General features: G+C 45.4%; 1 protein-coding gene across 1 annotated transcript in view; it reads right to left on the bottom strand.

The window, feature by feature from the left end:
• The window catches only part of Man2a1 (mannosidase alpha class 2A member 1), a 166,991-nt gene extending 145,676 nt beyond the window's left edge, over positions 1 to 21,315 (bottom strand). The window contains exon 1 of the mRNA XM_057761917.1: positions 20,224 to 21,315. Within this exon, the coding sequence (XP_057617900.1) occupies positions 20,224 to 20,358 (135 nt within the window). The 5' untranslated portion in view covers positions 20,359 to 21,315. The remainder of the gene's footprint in view (positions 1 to 20,223) is intronic.
• Positions 21,316 to 23,891: the final 2,576 nt, after the last annotated feature.

Raw genomic sequence — 23,891 nt, forward strand, 5'->3', positions numbered from 1 at the left:
AAAATGCAGAAGAAGCAAATTCTTGCTTTTGCCTTCTAGACAGCTCCAGGATCTTCAAGCCTTTTATCTCCAGACTCTCTCCACAGAATCCAGGCTCTCAATCCAAGCCTGAGTTTGGCACCAAGGGCTTCCTGGAGCCAGGGTCAGGGACTGTGAACTTGGAGGGAGGCAGAAAATGAGTTTCTGTGGCCCTGTCACCTGCAGACAGTCCATGTTTCATGGACACCTGGTGATTACCAAGGCCTGTACTCAACACTCCTTTTGCCTTATGATCCTCAGCTCGCTCACCTGCAGGCCCAATGCATTCAGTTCCTGTCCGCCTCACTAAACTGCCCATATAAATTCCCCAGATGCACATACTTCTCGCCTGATGCAAAGCATGCTGGGACCTCATCATCTCCAGGAGCACACACACAGCAGAGCACCCTTCATCCTGGAAACGGCCATCACTAATTCGATTTGCGGTACAGTGTGCCCTTGGCTTTTTTCCTGTGGCTTACTAATCGGTGTCCTTTGCTGGCTCCTCTCTCTGACCTCCAAACGTCAGCCTCCAGGTTAGCTCCGGAGCCTGTTACCTCGCTACACTTATGTGATCTCATCCACTCCGTGACTTAAATGCCACATTGTACTCCTGCCTCCAGAATTTACATATTCTGCTGATAACTCTGAAATTCACATCCTGATGGCTCTATTTAACATCAACCCTACATGCTGAACACACCCTTCTCCCAAAGCCACTGCCCTTCTCACATCACCAGGAAGCAGCTCTGGTCTCCACAGTAAGTTCCTTCAAAATGCTGGTGTCCTGATTCTCCCTCTGTCCTCACAATGCTGCCACACCCAACTTATCTTTAAATGCTTTTCCTTTCTACCTCCAAACACTCGTTGAAGCAACAAACTCCTTCCCCTTTAACCTCCTCACACCCTACCCACAAGGCACCAATAATTTTCTGCATCACTTCCATCTCCCTATGTGCGTCTTTATTCTTCCATGTCTTGTTCAGATAGTGCGCTCGGTGGAATATCCACTGCTACTTCCTTGTTGCACTGGAACAGAACTAAGACACCTGTATTCTTTATCACCATCAAAACACACAGGGATGCAGTGTTTTTTTCCCAACCAAGCTTTTCCCTAATTGTAACTAAGCTCCAAGCCAGCTCCTTCTCACCAATTTTCAGTGCCTTCAGGCATACTTTTCCTCTGTACAATGCTTCAACTCTCCCTAAAATACACCGCTACACAGCCTTCTCGGCTGTTCTATCTGAAATAGCCCTCTGTACATTATTCTTTCTCAACTTCGCTTTCATTTTCTCTACAGCATTTTAGTGTACTCCTGCACGGCACCCCTCTTTCCCCCACTAAGTGGGCAGCTGTTTTGCTCCCCATGCTTGATGCCTGGCACAACACCTGACTCGCAGGACCATCTCAATTATGGATTACAAGAGAAAACCAAGGAAAGTACCAAAGGCTGTGGCCCATAACGGTCTAGAACAAAAAAGTAATTGACATATAATCCATCAATCTTCCCCCCTCAAAAGATACAAAACATTTATAATCCTTTATAAAAATTTTAATTTTCATTGTATCAAAAAACAAATTAAAAAATAAGAAAAAGTGGAAATGTTAGTAGGAGAGATGGATCAACAATTACTAATACACGCTGCTCTTCCAGAGGACCTGGGGTTCAATTCCCAACACCCACGCCAAGCAGTTAACAATTGTCTGTAATCCCAGCTCCAAGGGGGACCCAGCACCTCTGGCCTCTGTGGGTGTATGCAAACCTATACACCTACACACGTACATACACACACTAGAAGATAATAAAAAGTTTTTTAGCCAGGCGGTAAAGGAATGGAAAGGTCTACATTAATGGAGTGCTCTCTAAGGTCCAGTTGGAAGTGAGCCTGACTTGGCTTGGCCCCGGGTTGACAGTCGTGGCCTCATGAACAGGGCAGTAATTGTGGCACCCTTCTAAGGGCAAAGATCCCGAGTCTCCGCAGTTCAACTACCCGTTTCAGCATGCACAGCTCTAGCAGCTGGTTTCTAAGCACTGTGGAGAATGCAAAGGAAGGTTGAGGGGAAACTCAAAACAATGAATGCTTTGTCCCATTTTGGTGATAAGATTTTGCACTTAAGTTTCTAACTAGGCTAATTGCAGGAGAGATGGCTGCATGTCATGCATGTTATATATAACCACCAAACATAATGCTCTGAACCTCCTGATCAACTCCATCCTCTTTACCTCTTTCTTTTCTAATGATGTTGAAATCTGCATATCACTTCACCACAAGACCTTCTTCTGATAAGGGTTGAAGAGATAGCTCAGCACTAAAGAACACCTACGACTATGCCAGGAGACCAGAGTTCAGCTGCCAACACCCACCTCCTGAAACTCCAGGAGATGTATTGCAGTCTCCATGAGTCTGTCATTGACCATGACCATTACGCAACACCAAATAATGGTTAATCTTTTTCTAAACATGTCCTCATCAGGTAAAGCAAAAACAACAAAGTAGGCTGGTCACAGTTCAGATCATGTGTTCCAGTTTTAGCATTTGTTATCTGTGTGACCTTGAGGCAGGAAGGAGGTGAACACACAGACGCTAATTCCCACTGCGTGAAATGATTCTGTCAAGACTTCAAACAGGAGGAACCACCAAGCACTCCGGAAGGCATGATTATCACCACTGTATGGCTTTCAAACATCACACTGAAGGATACATTAGACACCTGCAAAAACAGTACGCATCCTGATGACTAAAAGTGACATGTGAACTCCAGCGTCACTACCTAGTGTCATGAAACCCCCGGAAAGAGTTACATAACCTCCCTGTGCCTCACTTTCCCCAGCTATAAAGCAGGGGCAGTGAATAACACCTAAACCGAGAGAGTTGTTGATTAGCTGATACATGCAAATAAATTTAAATAGTGTTTGCCGAGGTAAACAGGAAAAATGCTTACTCGAAGATGTCCATGCCCCAATTCCAGATGCTAGGATATGGTAGGTATGTGGCGAAATGATGGTGATAAAATTTAAGATGGTGAGATTATCCTAGAATATCCAGAGACGGCTCCTAAGAGCACAGGATCCTCGAAAGAAAAAGAATAAGGCCCAAAAAAGAAACAGAGAACAGAAGAGTGTAGAATGATGCTCCTGCAAGATCCCAATCTGGGAAAAGACTGTTCAACTTCTAGAAGCTGGAGAAGACAAGAAACAGTCTTGCCCAGAGACCGAGAATACAATGCCATTCTGCAATGCCTGAGCTTCCACCCAGCCCCGCCCACCCCCCACCCCACCCCCAGCCTCACACTTCTAACCTCCAGAGTCTCCATGTTTGTTTGGTTACAGTTAGAGCAGCGCACGACTACACCAGGTAAAGACAGCGTTATGTGAGTAAACACTGAGAAAGCCTTCCACACTGGCGGTCAGTGGGAGCCGCTCTGCTTACGGTCCCAGTGGGACTGGAGAGACTCTGACTCCTTGCAGGGAAGGAGGGTAAGAGGGAACTGCAGCAGTCCATCCCCAGAGCACAGCTTGGTCAGACAGCCCACATTTGCCTCTACTCCAGGAGATGAGGAAAAATGAAATCAGCCTTTATTAGTAAAAATAATTTCCAGGGGGACTGGAGAGATAGATCAGCCGTTAAAAAAAGAGTGCTTACTATTCATACAGAGAACCTGGATCCAGTTCCCAGTTCCCACAAGCTGCCTCAGAACTGCCTATAACTCCTGTTGCAGGAATCCATCACCCTCTTCTGGCCTCTGCAGGTTCCTGCACACGCATGGTGCATATAAACTTACACAGGCACATACAACATACACATAAAAATAATAAATATTTATGCCAGGTGGTGATGGCCCATGTCCTTAATCCCCACACTCAGGAAGCAGAGACAGGCAGATCTCTGTGAGTTCGAGGCCAGCCTGCTCTACAACAGCTAGTCCCAGAACAGGCTCCAAAATTACAGAGAAACCCTGTCCCAGGAATCAATCAATCAATAAATAAACATTTTAATTAATTTCCAAGAAAAGAAACATCAGTGTAGTCATCTTGAACACTGTTTTAAAGTTGAGGAATTTAAAATATATTCAAGCTACTCTGAACCTCTGAAGGGGCAAGTACATTTCAGAAGGGATCTCAGTTTGCCCAAGAAAAGCCACATGGCTTAGGCCAGGACAAGCGGAGCAGCAAACGTGGCAGGAAGGAAATCCAATAATGAGAACAATAAAAGCAGACTGGTCTCCTGGTGTTTGACTGGGGCAACTGGGTACAAGACAGCGTCACTGAAGGAAAACGGGGTGCTGAAGGAGAAACAGAGGGGTAGTCCTGCAGCTACCGGGTGTACAGTGGTATCAGCGTGCATGCAAGTCTGGAGCTGAAAAGAGAAGTCAAGGATGGATACCTAAGCAGCCAATATAATCGAGGATCTCAAACACCGAGAACAAGTGAGATCGCCTGGAGAGCACGCTCATGCCCACTTTTTATCATGGGAAATGGCTTACAGGGAAGTTCTCACACATCCTCAATTAAGAACCCCTGCATTCGAGCTAAATATAGGCACCGGTGTCATGGCTACTGAGCATTATCTAGTCAGTACGCAGCCCTATCCCACCTATCCCGAAAAAACACTGCAAGTCAGTCAATCCCAGGCACTTCACAGGGTTTCCTAACAGGACAAGTAGCCCTTCAAATGCCGCTTGACCCCTGCAGACGTGGAGTGCTGAGGCCAAAGAGAGACCTGGCCTGTCTGGTCACAGTCAACAAGTCACAGACCACTGCTATATGGGTTTCCTAATAGAATGGGTTTCATTCCAGATCTGGAGCTTAATACACCTGGATTTCTTCCAGGAGACTGTGTGCAGTCATTAGTTCGTGCAGAGAAGTGACATCACCATGTGACCAGAAAGAATATTCAATTATATACTGGCTTCCCAAAACTCAGTCATGACTCATAAATCTCCCACGTGCTCAGGTAAGACTGACAGAAGCCACTCAGAAATAGGTAGAAGACAAGAGTGTCATGTGACTACAGAGGAGCTAAGGTTCTGACATGTCCTGACTGGGTACTCAGAGCCCTTGTGACTGCACCTGGCAGCTGCTAGTCCCCAGGCAGGATCCAAACCCTGACCAGGAATGACAGCACCTTATGACCACTCTGCTCCTAAACAGAGGCTAGGGCTCCTGGTACTGGCACTTCCGGCAGGCACAGACCAGAGCGCTGTTCCCCATCTCCACCCCACCTCCTCCCTGCCAGTCACCAGAGGAATATTCAGATAAAAACCAAGTGGCTTCACCTGCACACACCCAGGAACGCTGCATGGAACCACCTCCCCTGCACTGAGGCAACATTTTAGGCACCAAGTTACCATATAAAATAACAGTTTTGTAAGACAGATCATCTTTTTCAAACAATTACTGAAGGAAGTTGAACGAATATCTGGACTATAAAATATTTTAATAAAATGCAGCTTTACCACTTAGAAATCCACTAAATAGCTACAATTAAGTGGCACCGTGCAAATTAACTGTTGTCTAATGGAGTTCTTTAATTCGCCACTTCCAAATCTCTTCGCCACCCTCCCTCTCCCCTCTCTGCTCCCCAAAATGTTTACGAACAAAATTACTGACATTTCTTTCACGACTTACTGTAGTAGCATTTCAACTGTATTTTAATAAATAAAGACAGCCTGAAGATCTGAGAGCAAAACAGCCCCACTGGTCAGCTTTACAGACCAGGTTATGGTAACACACACCTTTAATCCCAGCAGCCACACTGGTTGCCATAGAAACTGGGTGGTGCATGCCTTTAATCCCAGCCCTAGAGAGGAATATAAAATGGGGGAAGACAGCTCTCAGGCACAGTCTCATTCTGAGATTCTAGGAGGCGGAATTGACATTTCAGACTGAGGTCAAAACAGTGGCTGACTGTTTTGCTTTTTGAGGTTGAACCCCAATTTCTGACCCTGAGCTTTAATTAATCGTCCTTCAACTTCCTTTTAATATCTTACATTATTTTTTAAAGCTTTTTTTAAAAAAAAATGTTTCTTGTAGTTATTATTGGGAGGAACACCCACGTGTCACAGCGCAAGTATAAAAGTCACAGGACAGCCTGCAGGAGCTGGTTCTCTGCTCCCATCATGTAGGACTCAGCAATGAAACACGGATTTTCGAACTTGGGAGCAAGCATCTTTACCCACTGAGACAGCCCTGATACATTTTTCTTCTTATATTTAGCATTCTGAGATAATCTTTGAAGAGTGTATCTACTCCTCACCCAAGAAGTTGCATGCACTCTCTCAGGGTCACAGGGTACACTTTAGGTGGCAACAGTGCCCAAACAGCACAGTTCTGTTGGTAGATACCACCCCATTAAGTATTCTGGTCTAATCTGGTCTCTGACTTCTATCTATGCCATCTGCCTATCTCTTTATCCACAAGGTAATTATGATGTATATTTATATTAAACTCAATCTCCAAAGATGAAGGGTCTGTACTGAATCTTAGAATCTGCTGGTAAAAGTTCTGTCAACATAGCAATTTTGAGAAAGCACAATTTCAATGTAAAAAGCGAATAAATGTAAAAAGCGAATAAATGGGAAAAGCCAATCAACCCAAACAGTATAATTCTATTAAAATAAATGCAATTGACATGCGTGAGATCACTTCTCATTCAGAAATGATTTGGGAAAGCCTTTGAAAATGGGGTTGTTCCAGTAATACCACTTTTAGATATATATCCAAAGGATGCTCAATCGTGCCACAAGGACATGTGCTCAACTATGGTCATAGCAGCTTTGTTTGTCATAACCAGAACCTGGAAACAACCTAAATGCCCCTCAACCGAAGAATGGATAAGGAAAATGTAGTACATTTATACAATGGAGTACTACACAGTAGAAAAAATAACGACATCTTGAATTTTGCAAGAAAATGGATGGAGCTTGAAAACATTATTTTGAGTGAGGTAACCCAGACACAGAAAGACAATTATCACATGTACTCACTCATAGGTTGTTTTAAAACATAAAGCAATGAAAGCCAGCCTGCAAACCACAATCCCAGAGAACTAAGACAACAATGCGGACACTAAGAGAGACTTACGTAGATCTAATCTACATGGGAAGTAGAAAAAGACAAGATCTCCTGAATAAACTGGGAGCATGGGAACCTTGTGGGAGGGTTGAAGGGGGCAGGGAAGAGGCAGGGAGGGGAGCAGAGAAAAATGTAGAGCTCAATAAAAATCAATTTAAAAAAAGAAAATGGGGCTGTTATTAAGTGTAGTATCAGTCTCCCCCACAATCTTATTTATAGGAATCCTTCCCCAATAGGTCCCTTCTAGTTGTTACTAACAGAGAACAGACACGCAGACAAGCTCCATCTCCAGTTACAGAAACTCCGAACTTCCTGAGCATCAAAGACTCTAAAGTGTCACAGCATTTCTCCTATTGTATAAACAAGCTGAACCAGCCACATGCAAAGTGAGACAGTAAGCAACAGCAGGCAGAACACAGTCCCGAATACCATGGAGGACAGTAGCTCTATGACTAAGGCCATGTACTGCTCACGTTCAGTTCCCAGCACCATAACTAACAACTCTCAACCACATAACTGCAGCTCCAGGTCATCTGATGCTCTCTTCCCCATTCTGCAAGCACCTGCACTCAAACATGCACACACACACACACACACACACACGGGCACAAACATATATTTAATTAAAAATAAGATAAATCTTTTTTGAAAAGAATACAATAGTAACAAATTTCTAAGAATGCCGTGAGCTGTAAAAGACACGTTAAGGATATGAACTTCTTGAGTCTCACATTTTATTTTTTTTTTTCAATAGTTACTAGGTAGATTTTCTTACCCTAAAAGTTCCCAGAAATATTTTGCATTTCAAGTCTTGTAACTCTTTGGCCCTGCAAGTTTTCAAGAGATGGTCCTGGGCCAAAAGCAATTCGTAGTTCTTCCACATGAGGGTCAGCCAAACCAGAGCAGCTCTATCAGGCACAGTCTGTTTGGAGGGTGTTTTTAGCAAGATGACTGGCCTCTGGACCAACCCTGAGCTATCTAGCTGGAGTCACTGCCTTTTGACTCTTAATGAACCTCTCTCTTCATCCTCATCTCTCCCAACCATACACACAAAATAGTCCATGTTCTGCCTTACGACCTAGAGAAAATAACTTGGTCCCATCAAGGGTGATAAAGATGAGACAGGTCTTTGCGCGTCTCCTGTTGAGAAGCATTTCTGAAACGCTTCCTCCTGGTGTCATCTTCCAGTAGGTATGTTCATCCATGTGCTGGTTTCTGACGAACTGAACACACGCTGCTTTGTTTTATTAACATCTGCTGCAGGATAATCTTCATGTGAGACGTTCAGATCTTGGCTATAAGCAATGTGATTGGCTCGGGGCTCTCTTAACCAGGCCCAGGCCCAGAGTGAGGTCATTCTTCCTCAACTCTAATGACTCCCCAGTCGGCATCTCCTTCCTTGATCTCTCAGCCCACTTGGCTATTTCCATTAATGTTCACTCCATTATAAATAAAACTGAACTTGGCTTCCCAAACTAGCTTGTCTTTGCAAACAGTGTAACTTGTCTCCAATACCCCATAAGGAAAAAGTCAAGGAAGAGCACGTGACTCGATCCACCCACCACTGCCGTTCACCCATCCGCTACAAAGTCTTGGTGTCCCCCTCACAAAATGTCTGCACATTTTTTCTCCTTTTTGACTGTAGCCAATTCGATACTGGAACAAAGATTTATACCCTTATGTCTGTTACATTACCTCACGCAGATTCTCAGCTGCCTTCCTGTTTCTGAATCTTCCTACACACTGCACCCAGAATAATCTAGATTGAATATTCTTTTCACTCCCTTCCAGGTCTAAAATTTTCTACAAAATGAATTCTCTAATACTGCTTCTCTCAAGCAGCTGCCTGGCACACACAGTAACTCTGAGAAGATTGCCATCGCCTAACTCCCAGCTCTAGCTAGTTGACTCCAGGCAACTCACTATTACATTGCAAACTACTCTCTTTTTTTGTTTTATTTTGTTCCATGTTTTTGTTTTTGAGACAGGGTCTCTCTATGCAGCCCTGGTGTCCAGGAACTCAGTGTAGGCCAAACTGAACTTGACCTCAGAAAATCTGCCTGCCTTTGACTCTGGAATCAAAGGTGTGCGCTGTGACGCCTGGCTCCAAACTACCTTTTAAAGTACTGAAGGAGGTATCTAGACAAGGCATTCTCCTCAGTTCTTCTCAAATGCCCAAGTTCGGAACTACGGGGCTAGCAAAGAGTTGTATTCCACATCAGCAAGGACCCTACCGCCTGCCAAGTTCAATTGCAAATGCTCAACTTCTTCCTCTTCTTGAGTCCAGCAAACTAGGCCATCATCTGAACGTAGCTGTGTCTCCGAGTTCCCTTTGAAGTCTACACCTTGAGAGATAAGACGTGGGCATCTGCCGGCATGCCCAATCTACTGCCCAACAACCTTCCTCGATCCCAGGACAACTAGACGATAAGTGAAGCACACCAACATTTGTAGATGTCTACGTCCACATGTCTATGTCATGTCACGATGTAGAAAGGCTGGAAACCCCTAGAGCTCAGCTTTGGTCTTCACTCCTGGACCCCAGAATGTGCAACGGTATGTAGGGCCCACGACCTGTGCACCGTGTATCTCCACACCCTGGCAAAGTTTAGCATGTCTTAGATATTTGACATCTGCCCAATATCATCCTAATCACATTATCGCCTAATGAAAAAGTGAACGGCACTTAGCTATCTGCTTCCCATACAATAATTATATTTCCCAAAGTTACTTAAGAAGCACTTTCTAGGTGAGAAGCATATCTAGTATGCCCATCAAAATCTCTGTAATATCTATCATCCCGCTAAGCTCATAAACCTATGCTTGTGGCGGTGCGTAAGAAAAGCCACTGAACCACAGCTTAGGACACAGCCATGTCCAGGTATGCATTGGTGATGACTGGGCACAGTGCCGAGGTCTAATCACCCAGTCTCCATACCTGAAAAATCAAAGACTAAATGAACTAGCCTAAGGACCCTATCTACACTCAGATTCTATACCTATTTTTTTATGCATGACTTATCTGGGACGCTGATGATTGCGAAAATGAACGTTTTACTCTGAAACAGCAAATTGTACAATTTTTCCTCCTAAGACAGACAATGATTCTAAGGATGATTCAGTATTGGGCCTCCATCCTTGCGTGTTCCAGTCACTGGTTCCTATCCTCCAGAGAAAGTCCCCACAAGGCCCCCACCCATGAATTCCATGCCTCTAGCACAAAAGAACTCAGAGGTGTACGCCATCTGTGCTGGATTGTCAACTGGTGGTGTCATTAGTTGAAGTCTTGTTAAAGCAGCCATACTGTTGAGATTCCTTGGGTGTAGTTTCCTTGTCAAATCCAAAAGACACATTCTCTAACATATATCCGGGTCCTCTTCTCTCTCACACCTTCTTCTAGAATGTCCCCTGAACCTTAGGTGTAGGCATTACTGTGCTGTAAATGTATCAACCCTATGCTCAGTTGTCGTCTGCATTCTGACCAGCTGTGGCCTTCTCTAATGGTCGCCATTTGCTGCAAAAAGAAACTTCCTTGATGAACGGTGAGGGCTACAGGTATCTGAATACACACACACACACACACACACACACACACACGCATGCCAATAATAATTAAAGAAAAAGAGGCCAAGGATTTGAGAGTAAGTTGCAGGCATGGGTGGATTGGAAGGGGAATTATATTTTAATTTAAAAATTTGTTTTAAAAAAGAATGAAAACCTCCATTTTAATTTTTATTTAAGCATTTAACATAAACAAAGTGTATTTAAATCAAGCAAAAGATAATAATAGAAGACGTCAGAGAGAATGCTGCAAAGGATGCAGAGCCCAAGTACCCACCCTGAAGGGTGGGTTCCTCATGGGAATGGAGACAAAACAGTGCTTACCCTGGAGGAAATGTGGCAATTTGAGCCAACATTAACAGTGAACAACTTGAAAGGACAAAACTTCTTTCTTTTGATTCCATAAAACCTTAAGAGTCCAACTACTTTTAATAAAACAAGATGCAAGAGACAGAATTTAATTATTTCCATTTCCACTGTCAGTAATATAAAAGGAAAATAGATTACAAATAGACATGGAAAACAAAAGCTACAAGAAAGCCACAGCCCAGATGTGAACGAGATGAAAACAGCATGGTTTTTAACAGCTGGAATATAAGATATGAGAATCTGCTTGCCCAGATGCCAAATGGAATGTACTGAAGAATGAGTATCACCCTACTTTCCCTATGAGGCCAAATTACCTGACAGAGTGAAACACACTATGCTATCAATATGTGCAATGTTCATTATGTTTAAACATTTTGACATATTTTCATAAATAAAAATCATACACACTTATCAGGTAGAACATGCTGTTTCAAAATGCCCGTACATTTGAAACATTCAGTCAAATTAACATACGTGTTAGTTCTCAAAATTAACACTTCTGTAATAAGAACCCTTGGAATCCACTCTTAGCAGTTTTGAAGACAACAGTACATTGTTACTATCCATGAATACCATATTATACAATAAATCTCTTAGGTTTATTCCTCTTTTGGAAATTCTGCATCCTTTGTTTTTGGTTTTCAACCTTTGTAGCCAATAGGGAGAGCATGTAAGACATGAAGTCCTGAAATGAAATGCAAATGATTTAAAGCTTGTGGGTGATAAGACGACTCAAGGAATATGGGAGAGTGAAAAGAAAAAGAAACAAGTAGAAGGTGTTGAAAAACACTATCCAGTAGGTGGAGAGTTGAGAGCTCATACCTAATGGTGACAGATTAGGAAAGCATGCAGAATTCTATCCTTCTAAGTGATTACAAATATCAAATAGAAGAATTAAGTAGCAAACTATCTTTTATAAAGGGGAGAGAAGAAACCCTAATCTTTTATGAAAGGAAACAGTAGCTGAAGATGAAACAATGCTGTTTATTATAGTGCATGAGTGTATGTTAGATTTAGAAAGAGAAACCTAGTGGAGTGAGGACCCCACAGGAGGAGGACTGGGGACCACTGAGCTGCCCGCAGAGAAGGAAGATTGCAGTTGTCAATGCACACCTCTCTGTGTCGATGCACACCTCCCTGTGTTGATGCACACCTCCCTGTGTCAATGCACACTCTCTATGTCAATGTACACCTCTCTGTGTCCATGTACACCTCTCTGTGTCAATGCACACCTCTCTATGGTGATGCACACCTCCCTGTGGCAACGCACACCTGTGTCGATGCACACATCTCTGTGTCAATACACATCTCTCTGTGGCAATGCACACGTGTGTCGATGCACACTCTATGGCGATGCATACCTCTCTGTGTTGATGCACACTCTACGGCAATGCATACCTCTCTGTGTCGATGCACACCTCCCTGTGGCAACGCACACCTGTGTCGATGCACACATCTCTGTGTCAATGCACATCTCTCTGTGGCAATGCACACGTGTGTCAATGCACACGTGTGTCGATGCACACGTGTGTCGATGCACACGTGTGTCGATGCACACTCTACGGCGACGCACACTCTACGGCGATGCATACCTCTCTGTCGATGCACACTCTATGGCGATGCATACCTCTCTGTGTCGATGCACACCTCTCTGTGGCAATGCACACCTGTGTCAATGTTCACCTCTGTGGTGATGCACACCTCCCTACTTTGAGGGTCTTTTATTTCTCTTATTATTCCTATGTGTACCTATGCCTCATGAAAGAATTTAAAACAGATCACTGTCAAGGCTGCCAATTCTGATCCAAGATGAAGTGGTTCACTAAAAAGACCACAGCAGAAGGTCTGGTTCAGGAACTGTTTGCTTTTTAGAACAAAAAAATAACTGGTGTGGGAGGCCCTTCTGTCTATGTGTTGTTTTTATTGGTTAATGAATAAAGAATCTGCTTTGAGCCTATAACAGAGCAGGGCATAACGGAGCTAGGTGGGGAAAACTAAACTGAATGCTGGGAGAAAGAAGGCAGAGTTAGGGAAAAGCCATGGAGCCACTGCCAGAGACAGACACACTCAAACCTTGCCTGTAGGCCACGAACCTCATGGTAAAATATAAAATAATGGAGATGGGTTAATTCTAGATGGAAGAGCTAGCTAGCAACATGCTTAAGTAATTGGCCAAGCAGTGATTTAATTAATACAGTTTCTGTGTGGTTATTTCAGGAGTCTGGGCAGCTAGGAAACAAACAAGCGACCTCCTTACAACAAATAATGATGATGATGATAATCCTAGATCCGAAAACAAAGCCATCTGAAAATTCACAATACATACATTGAAAGAGGGAAAAGAATAAAGAAAAAGAAAACAGACTTTAAAATGTCAACCATAGAAACGACTTAATGAGAGCACCACATGCATTTGGTTTAGACCAGGTGTGCTCTGACTTAAAGCTGGTGAACTGATCTCCAAAGATCCAACTAAGAACAAAGGTAGACATAAGCTTTACAAGTGATGATACAGAAGGGTGAGTTATTCTTTAGTGAGCAGACCAGCAATCTAGAGCCTAGGCAATCCTCCGGACCACGGAGAGTCTTGTACCGTCCTGTATATGAAATAGTTTATGACAGATATCCACATGTGGGGTCTGCTTCAGCATTACCGACTAACCTAAATGTTCAGATTGGGCTCTGTACTCTGGCCATCTAGGACTTACAGCAGCAAGACACAACAAAGTCATGCATTCCCATCATGAAGGTATAAACTCATTTTGTTTGGTTCATGGTCCAAAACACACACTGAGCAGTCAAGTGAGAAAAGTTCAAGTTTTAGGGTCTGGTAGTATATGTAATCCTAGCTACTCTAAAGGCTAAGGCAGGAAGAACACACGTTCAAGGCCTACCTGTAGAGTATGGACTACACAGTGAGTTCTAAGCCAGGTTATACAATGCATTAAGACCTTGTCTCAAAATAAAAAAGTGTAAAGACAAAGGGAAGGGAGATGGGAACATGGTTCAGTGGGAGAATACTTGCCTAGCATGTGTAAGGTCCCAGGTTCAAGTCCCAGTACACTAGCAAATCAGTAAGTAAATAGTCAATTAATTAATTTTAAATCTCAGGTGATATACAGGAAGTAGTTAAGTGTATGATGTATGTCTATGCATTAGAATGGATGGTCCCCAAGGATACCTGGAAATCTATGTAGCAAGTAGACAGACATAAGGTTCAAGACACAAATTTTGACCAGTGTTTATTTAAGAGCCAGTTTATAAGAATGTTGCTCTCAGTGACTCACTCTACTGCTTCAGCATACTGTTTGCCTCCAACAACAGAGAAGAACAGCTTAAACCCAGGATTGCCAAGTCCTTTTCTGAGAAATATCAGGTAAATATTCAGGTAAAATACATTTTCTGCCCAGCCACTTCACTCGGCTAAGAGGGTTCACACACAACTAGCCACGGAGATGCCATGAAATGAAAAGAACTACTCAAAAATGAAAAACCATTCTTAGCTGCCACCCTACAAAATGAGGCACTAGGTCAATCTGTTTCACCATCAGCTGCCTTCGGCATGCGGACAGCAGAAAAAGAAGACAAGGATTCACTAAGACCTTCCTTGTTTTCCTGCTCATCTCTCCATTCCTTCTTCAAAAATACCACTTGGAAGACAAATTGAAATGCACAGTAGGAAAGACTGTATTTCCCAGTTTCCTCCTCTGCTTTTCCCCATCCCAAGAGGGCACATAAAAAGCAAGCACCAGAATCATCAGACTGAACAAGAAATCCAAGCTGAGAAAGTTTCAGACTCTCAAATAATGCTTGCGAATGATTTTATACCACCTTATCGCTGATCGATAGAGCTTGCTTTCCCATTCCAAAAGGCAAGGAGAATAAATCTGGACTGCTGCCAGTCTCCAATGAGCTTGGAACACCACCTAATCGCTATGACGTGCACAGAATGTTTTTATTAGAATGTATACATCCAACTGGTAAACACAAAGAAGGAAAGTTCTGTTACCCTTCCCTTTTTCCCTTTAATTTGTATATGAACATAACGTATCCTTATGTTTTCTGTAACATATTGCAATTTACAATCTTAGATATGTAACTGAATTTTAGGCACCCAGAAAGAAAGAACAGGGTAGAAGCATCTAAATATGCTACTTATCCTTCGGAGCCTTAGAACTAGACCTTTCAATCACTCCTTCCTAAAATGCAAAATGCCCAGAAAGTATACTGTGTATAAAAAAAAAAAAAAAAGTGGGCTTTGTCCAGACCTCAGGCAAACTGGTTTTCAGAGGGGACAGTTTTTCCCCCACCAGAGGCTATTTATATCTAGCAAATGTCTGGGGACATTTTTTGATTGCTACAAATGGGGGACAAGAAAGGAGACAAGTGGCTGCTTGCAGTACCGCAGAGACAAGCCCCAACAACAATTGTCAGACCCCAAAACATATCAATAGCAAAGGGGTTAAAAAAAAAAAAAACCCAGACTAAAGGAGCAGAAAGATAGTGTGTGCAGTTATAAACTCAAGTGCCTCAGTATTGGCCTTTTCCTTAGGAAACACTGTTAATTTCAGACTGAACACCGAAAGACTGATGGTGTCTACTATCTGTATAACAGGATGAACGATATTACCTTAAACACACTCTCTCTCCAATACTCTGTCTAGACTTACTCAACAGACAGAATGTATTCAAATCAAGTAGCTTATGTCTTCTGATGTCCACCTCATACATCCCTCTCCACAGGTCTACAGAAACACTATGAACAGCTGCTGCCACATCGGGAACAGGACCCAGAAATAGAGCAAACCCTTCAGAAGTCAGAAACCACAGCTCACCTAACATATGACTACTAGCCTTTGATTTTCTTACGGGGTTGTCTATGGAAACAGGGAAACAACAAGGGGAAACTGGGGCCTCTGAATGGAGAAAGCTGGAGACCAGAAGGGACCAGCAAGAATGGCCCCTTGGTCTTCTGGGTAAACACTTTAACATCACAAAAACCAATAGCAAGCACAGAGTTAAAAAAGCCCACAAAAGTGGTCAACTTCATCAATGTTCCATCCATACTGCAGAAATCCCTTAAGGCTAATGAACGACTCACAGAACAATCCCTTTCCAATAAACAGAACCTTGACACCTGTTATCAAAGTACTTCCTCGGGTCTTGATTCAGGAACAATATACATGCAAATCAGTTTTTAAAATAAAGACTTCAGATCAGATACAGCCAGGGCATCTGGTTCAGCTTTCCCTTGGCAGAGGAGTCCCAGAAGACTACTGACCTCGGGACGGGATGGAGGGGACCCACCTCAGAGAAGAGCCAGAAGACTACTGACTTCTGGAGGGAATGAAGGAGACCCTTAATCAAGATTCTTAAAGTTCTTGAATTTCTAATCACGGTTGCCATCAAAGCTCCACCCTTTCCCAAAAGTCCTAGATCTCCACCATTACAGCTCAGGAAACCAGAGAACCCCACTGAGCTTCCTACGCAAACCCCAGCAGCAACAGCTACTGTCGTAAATACAGTGCCCTGGCGGCGGTGGGAGAGGACTGTCATAGATACATCATGCTTCAGACTATACGACTTATAGAAACCAGGAAACAGCAGCTAGGACACAAAGATCCTCATGCCTACTGCTGCAGATCCATTTTTATTAACACGTTCTGTGCTGCACTCAAACACTACTAGTGTGGTTTTGGTTGTGCGAGGGTGTTCGCTTAGATGCTGGTAAGGTATACTGCTTAGGCTGGCCCAGGACATGCATCCATACTCCTGCCTCAGTTTCCCAAATGCTAAAAGATGCTAGTGGTGGAACGCATTTAAAGGGGCTTCTATATATACATCTAGTTTCAAGGATTTGCTTAAGGCATCAAATCCCTACCATAAGGGCTTCCAGATCACGTACATTTCACATTTTCATTTTCTCCCTTGACAAATGTTACCTGAGCCCAACAATCAAGTCTGGACTTCACCTGCACATTTTTCGTCATTGTCTAACTTCCAAGGGATTTCAGAAGCTAACACAGGTCCCCATGTCTGATGATAAACTAGTTAAAAGACAGTCGCTGTTACAGATCCTGATTCCTTGTTTGAATCCTCTAGATGTAAACACGAGACTGGTGCTTTTTCCTGGTGGTCGCAGGAGCAGCTAGGGAAACTGCCTGGTGGGATGGCCAGCCCTTTCAAGGAAATGTAACATTTCTCAATCTCACCTGCTCATACTCTCATAGCTAGCATTAGGTCCCACCAACCTCTTATTCAGATTGGAGGGGCTTTTTTGTGGGGGAAGGGTAATTAGCCTTTGATTTTGCTTTTTGTTTTTTTTTTTTGTTTCTGTTTTATTCAGTTATTTTTATTGTTTAGCTGAGACAAAAAAGAACCCTAAGAATATAGCCACCTACAGCCCCAGTCTCTGGCCTTAAAGAAACTCTTAACACTCTGGGAAAGACCTCTGGGTAGTTTCCCCAGAGGCAGGCAGGGTTCTGGGGGTGGGGCGGGGGCGGAGCTGGGTTGGGGTGTGTAGGAGTGGGGGGTGCTGGGGTGGGGTCGCTGGGAGCTGGAGTGGGGCAGAGCTGAGGTGCCGTGGAGTACTCTAGACCCAGGACTGATCAGGTGGCAGGAAACAAAACTGCAAGAGGGGAAAGAGCAAAAGTCCAAAGGACTGCAAACACAGACTGCTCTCAACCTAGGATGGGCTTAAAATACTGTTTGCATACGAAATGAGATGCACACCTTAATGGAGTTACCACATCAAGTGAAAGAAACTAGAATTGACGATATAACCTCTGGTTGTGTTGTTACAAGACACTAAACACACACACACACACTGGCAAAATGGGTACTACTTAAACTCAAGAATTCACCACCAAAACCTGTTCAAGAATCAGATTGCAACACAGTTTTTGCTATGCCTGGTAGTGTTGTGCAATTAAAGTTAATGTATAGTTTAGATACAGAAAAAAAAAATTAAAGAACGTACATGTTGGATGCTCTGCTTCGTAATGGTTTTCGTCGTAATAATGTTTGGCTGTGAAGTAAGTTAGAAGACATTCTGGGAAAGCATAAATCCAAAGCGGCAAAACGTGCCAACAAAAGGACCACATTCATTATGCCTTCATAATAAGAGCTACTTTTCAGGGGCCGGGAGGTCATAAGCTAGACTGCCACCACCAAGTTTGTTTCTGCTGGACACAGATCTGGCAAGAAGCAGGCTACAGGCTCCCACCAGGAGGCTCCCAGGAGGAAGAAAGATGGCTCTATGGCTCTGAGATGACACTCTTAAGAGCTGCCTGTTCCAGGCCCAGATTTTGTCTGTGTGACCTTGGCACGGTAAAGTCTCAGCGCCTGCCTCTGTTCCCTGTTCCCTCCACTGACTGAATGGTAGTTGGGGAAATCAAGTTCATCATGTGATGCACTCTGGCTAATGCCAAACACATGATTCTCGGGCTTCCAGAGAGGGTTTACAAAGTCTAGCCACTAGGAGATTCCGAGGCCCACCACTACTAAACCTTTCGAGTGAGGTCCAGATGAGAACCAGGCTACCACTCTCAAGCCCTCGCTCCCTGTCCAGAAAACACCCACTACAGGCACCTCTCTGGAAACCCACCTCCACGGCTCTAAGCAGAACTTTCACTTCTCAGTGAGCAGGGGCTCATATGGAAACGGGAGAACGAAGTGCTTAAGATTTCTCAGTGACTGAATGAGTCACTCACTGCTTTAGAAACAGAGGGAAATGTCAAGGTTGTCAGAGAACCCCGTGCAGATGTTAGCATAAATCATGCTCAAGTGATCACCCAGCAAAAGCCAGAGGATGTTATTAAGACATCACTAAGTAAAAGGGTACCTGTTTTATATTTCCTGTAAAGGAGACAATTCTGAAAATGGGGTTAAGAGGATCACAGTAACTTTAACACCGAAATTACAGAGAACTTGGAACACAGCTCAGAACTCCTGGGCTCTGGCCACATGGATTTTCCTGTTGTCAAACTATTTACTTCAGCCTCATCAACAAGCCTGGCGCAAACTCCACATTCAAGATTTAAAGGCAGCCAATAGGGCTTGTAATATATTTTCTCGATCATACTACCACCTAGGGAGAGCAGAAGCTGTAAACATTTGGAAACATCTGTCTGCAGCCAGGTTTTCAATTCCACTCTTCTAAAAATTATTTCTCGTGTTCTGTACTAATGACAGAATCCCTAAGTCCTCGTTGTCAATTTCATAATACTACAAATAGAGCATTACTTTAATTCCAGTTCCCACCAGGCCATTAACCCTAGCACAGAAGGAACGCCAAGGATAGTTTTCAATCATTTCAACCGTGAAAGGGAAAAAAAAATTAAACATCAGCCTCATTGGAATAGGTCACAGAATTTTCTAGTCGACTGGTTGTCAATATTTGAATTCTTCAGAGTTCTCCACACCTCATCTGCTTTCACTGAAATGTGTGTGTTTCAACTGCAAAGAGCAGCTATAAAAGCCACTCGCAATCGCAGCGTGGTAACCTTCCAAACAGAACCCCTTGCATCGATTTGCTTATTTTTAGTAACTTTTCCTGAAAGAACTGGGTGAGTCTTTTTTTTCCCCCTTTGCCAGTTTGACCACCCGGCACAGAACTGAGCGCCGCACAGCTTCCAGCAGGAGTATAACACGCGCTTCCCGGCTCGGCTCCAAATCAATCCGATGTAACAGCTGAAGAATGACGACACTAAAATCAACGCTACTATCCACCTCCAAAAGGGTTGTAACAGGAAATAAACTTTCTATGTCTTAAGAGGCAGTGAAGAAGGACGGGGGTAAAAAACAGAAATCTTTTTTTTTTTTTTAATGTGGGCTAGGTGCGCTACGCTTCGGGTATGCACAGGGCAACCTCTGGCAGCTTTAATCCTGGCTAGCCGAGGGGGCGACCCACAGAGGCACTCGTGAGGCGCCGGTTCCCCGCCAGCAGGTGCCTGAGGCCACTTCCACACGCCCGGGTGCGAATGCCGGAACAAGGCCACTTCTGGCGAGCGCCAGGCTGTCACTGAACGACGCCCAGCACTTTGCGAACTCGGGGGTCCGAGCGCGGCACAGCCTGAGCCGGAGCAGGCTCTGCCGAGCCGTCGGGTGTGGCCTCACCCTGCCCCGGAGCCGAGCTCCGGCGAGAAGTGAGAGCCCCCAAGCTAGCCCTCGGGCCCCGCGCCCTACACCAGGTGCTTACCTGCGGGAAGGAGCCCTCCCGGCGCGGGCCCCGAGGGTAGTCCAAGTGACCCCTGTCCAGCATCAGGTAGAGTGAGAAAATTACGACGCAGAAGATCGCGCTGCCGAACACGGTGAACTGGCGACTTAACTTCATTTTTTTCCTCGATAGACTCGGGGCCAGGACACGGTCCTCACACGAAAGAGGCAGAGGACTGGCGACTCCAGCCGGCGATCGCCGAAGGCTCTCTGCTCCGGGCTGCACACCCTTCGCGCTCTACAGCGCGAGTCCCGGCCGCGCTCCGCACCTCGTTTCCCGGAGCCACCACGCGCCCTCGGCCTAAGCCCTCCGCTGCCCTCCCCGGGGCTGGCCGTCCCTGCGAGACGGACTCCTGAGCAGCCAGGAAAGGGTCCCCACAAACTTGCTTTCCTGCTGGGGACCGACACCCGGTAGGGCGCGCGGAGCCGGCAGAGGAGAGGTCGCTGCCCCGACTTCCTGCCACCGCCGCCACGACTGAGTCGGCAGGAAAAGTTTTCTCGACAAGGGCAGGCGTGTCCTCGGCGCCCAGAGAACGCGCGGGTTCCGCGGCTCCAGGGCCGAGCGTGCAGCGCTGGCAGCGAGGAGCGCGCGCACTGAAGGAGGAACTGGACCTGGAGGCGCCGTGCCCCACAACTTAGCGCCGGGACACCCAGGCCCGCCCCCGCCACGCCGCCCCCGCGTCCCCGCCGGAGCCCCTTCCTGCCTCGGCTACTGCGGGGGCCCGGCCGGGGTGCACCCTGGGTTCCGGGGCGCTGCGATCTAGGACTTTCCTCGGGGTGTGTGTCCGTTCCCCGGCCTCTCCCGGCCCCCCCGCCGCCCCTACCTTCCCCCTCCCGGGCCCGAGCTGCACGCGGAGGGCGCAGGGGGCGGGCGGCGCCGGGAGGAGGCAAAGCAGAGCAAGGAGAGGACCGTCCCCGGAGAGGAGCCCGCTCCAGCTGCAGCCCTGAGCACCCCCTCCTTCCCGCCCCGAAAACGCGGAGATGGCGGCGGCGGTCACGAAAGGAAGAGCCGCTTCCCCAGCGCCACTCGGCGCTCCAGGACCGCCCGCCACGAGCCTGAGGAGACGGTAGCGGCGGCGCGGCGGCCGCTGGGTCAATAGGCGCCCGTAGCCCTGGAGCTGGGCAGCCGGCTGGCCCCGCCCCCTCCCGACGCGCCGGGATGAGGGGGCGGGCCCCCTGGCGCCCAATCACAGCGCGCCGCCCGCCAGGCCCGCCCAGCGCCTGCCTCACTGGGCCCTGACAGTAGGAAGACCTCAAGAGGCTTCGGTGACAAGGGAGGCGGCTTGGCAGGAACCGGGGCCAGCAGTAGCCGGCGCTCCATAGCGCCTGTGGGTCATTGCCCAAATTCCATCCTCTGGTCGGGTCTTCTCTCCTGGAACACCCAGACCAGCCTTGGAAAGGTCGGTGAAGGGCTGCTGTCAGGAAAGGTAGACAAGAAATCTGAGGATCTTCTTTGGACTCATCTCTTCCTCCTTGGCTTTTGGCGACACCCTGGTGAAACCTGGGAGCCAAAGAGGCTGACGAAGCTTCATCCAGGCAGATGTAGACATCAGTCGACAAAAATCTAATGAGAGGGAGCAGAGAAGAGCTTGTGCCGACGGTTGAATTATAGCCTCTGGGCTCCAAATTCACCCTTTTTCCCTGCGCTGTGAAAATGAATCTGGGCCTTTGGAGTGGGTTTAGCTTCTCCTTCTGGGACATTTAGTCAGTAGAGGGTGCTGAAGAGACATTACAGGAAATCAAGGAACTTGCTTCCTGGTTCTGGTATATCTGATAAACAGTTTCTCCTAGCCTACCTGACTTTTTCAAGTCCCAAACTCCTTGGTGGCCGGCCGTTTTTGTAATGGCGGAAAGCCTGAACAGCTTTCCTGATGGTCTAGCAACCACACAAAGCAAGTTCGGGGCGGGGAAGCAGTATCACAATGACCTCTATTCTATCACCCATTCTACAGTTGCCACGAGATCTCTATCTTAGCCTCTGACTGGATGGGCAGGGCCATCTTTTGGGGGAGGGGGGGCTTTATCAGCTCAAGAGGTAACTATAGGGTTTGCTCCCCGCAGATGCTGTCTATATTCTTTCTGTGAATATAGTGAATCCCTCGTTATTTAATTCTCTATTAGAGTTAAGAATTCTAAGAATTCGTTCTCTTAAAGCCTTCAGTGTCCAGGAAGTAGTCCCAAGAGATTGACCTGCGAAGACAGGATTTAAAGGTCAAATTGCCTGATCTTTGCCTAGAGCGCCTTGCCAAAGAGAAATAGAATGGTAATTTGGGTCGTGAAGAGCGTCTCAGTTAATTAAGCAATCACCTGTGGTTGATTCTGATGAAATGCCAATGGAGCAAATACGTGGGGGACTCGGTGATAGCTACGTTTGACCTCATGGCTACAAATGGGACCACAGGGACACTGGTGTGGGAGGATGCTTTGGGGGACTTTTGAATGCTTATAAAGAGAAAGGACAAACGCGGGTCCATCAGTTCTCCTATGGTATGAGAGTCAAAGAGATTCCATTAACAATCCTAAGAGGACCCCTCTTGTAGCAACGAGAATTACATGACTGAAGATCAAATGTTTTATTTTGGTTTTGGAGCGGCTGACTTATTGTTAACTACTGAATTCACAGACGTGACAAGTTTTTTCCCCCTCTAAAAAGTGGATGGATTAATTGGTGAACGATAACATCCTAAAGTTTGGAGTAAGTCAGACACATAAATCTAGCAGCCCAGCGCTGTATGTCTCACCCCTCCCCCAACACATACCTGTGTGACCACGCTACGCTTCTCTCACCAGTAGAAGCAGTTGCCACTCTGTGGTTAGTTCACTGAGCTTTTCTTGCTTGAAAACCTTGTCAGTTTGGACTGGAGAGATGGCTTAGTAGTTGGATCATTGGCCATTTTTCTAGAAGACCTGGGTTCTGCACCCACATGGCAGCTCACAACCATCTCTAATTCCATATGGGAATTTGGCACCTTCTGGTCTCTTTAGACACCAGGCATACATGTAGTGCACAGACATACATATAGGCAAAATGTCCACATAATCAAAAAGTTAAAAAAAATTAAAAATCTTGTCATATTTAAGGTTTGGGGGATTGTACGCATATGTATGTTTTTCTAAAATACTCATCTTTTCTATGAAATCCACCAGAAGTGATTGTCCTCATCTGCAGCATATTCTTTGACTTGGAATTTATATCTTTCTCAAAAAACTACTAGTCAACTTCTACACCACTATAATTGAGACAATAATCACATTTTTGCATTTAATCTTGTGAAGTAGAATACAGAAATAGTTTACGCATCAAAATAACTATAATAATTGTATCTAATATATGTTGGCAAAAATCTGGGAACCATATATAGGAATGATTTCTAAGGGTTTGGAGGCCATAAAAGATAGACTGTAACACTTGATGTAGTCAAAGTTTATTGCTTCTCTGGGCTAGAAAGATAGCTCAGAGATTAAGAGCACATGATGCTCTTACAGAGGACTCAGGTTGTTCCCAGAACCAGTATGACAACTCAGAACCCATCAGATGATCTGATGCTCTCCTGTGTCTTCCTTGGGCACTACATACATGTGACACACAGAATCACATGCAAGTGAAACACCAATATGCAGAAAATAAAACTAAATAAATCTTAATGCATT

The sequence above is a fragment of the Chionomys nivalis genome, chromosome 2, assembly GCF_950005125.1.
Source record: "Chionomys nivalis chromosome 2, mChiNiv1.1, whole genome shotgun sequence".
In the NCBI taxonomy this organism is placed as follows: domain Eukaryota; kingdom Metazoa; phylum Chordata; class Mammalia; order Rodentia; family Cricetidae; genus Chionomys; species Chionomys nivalis.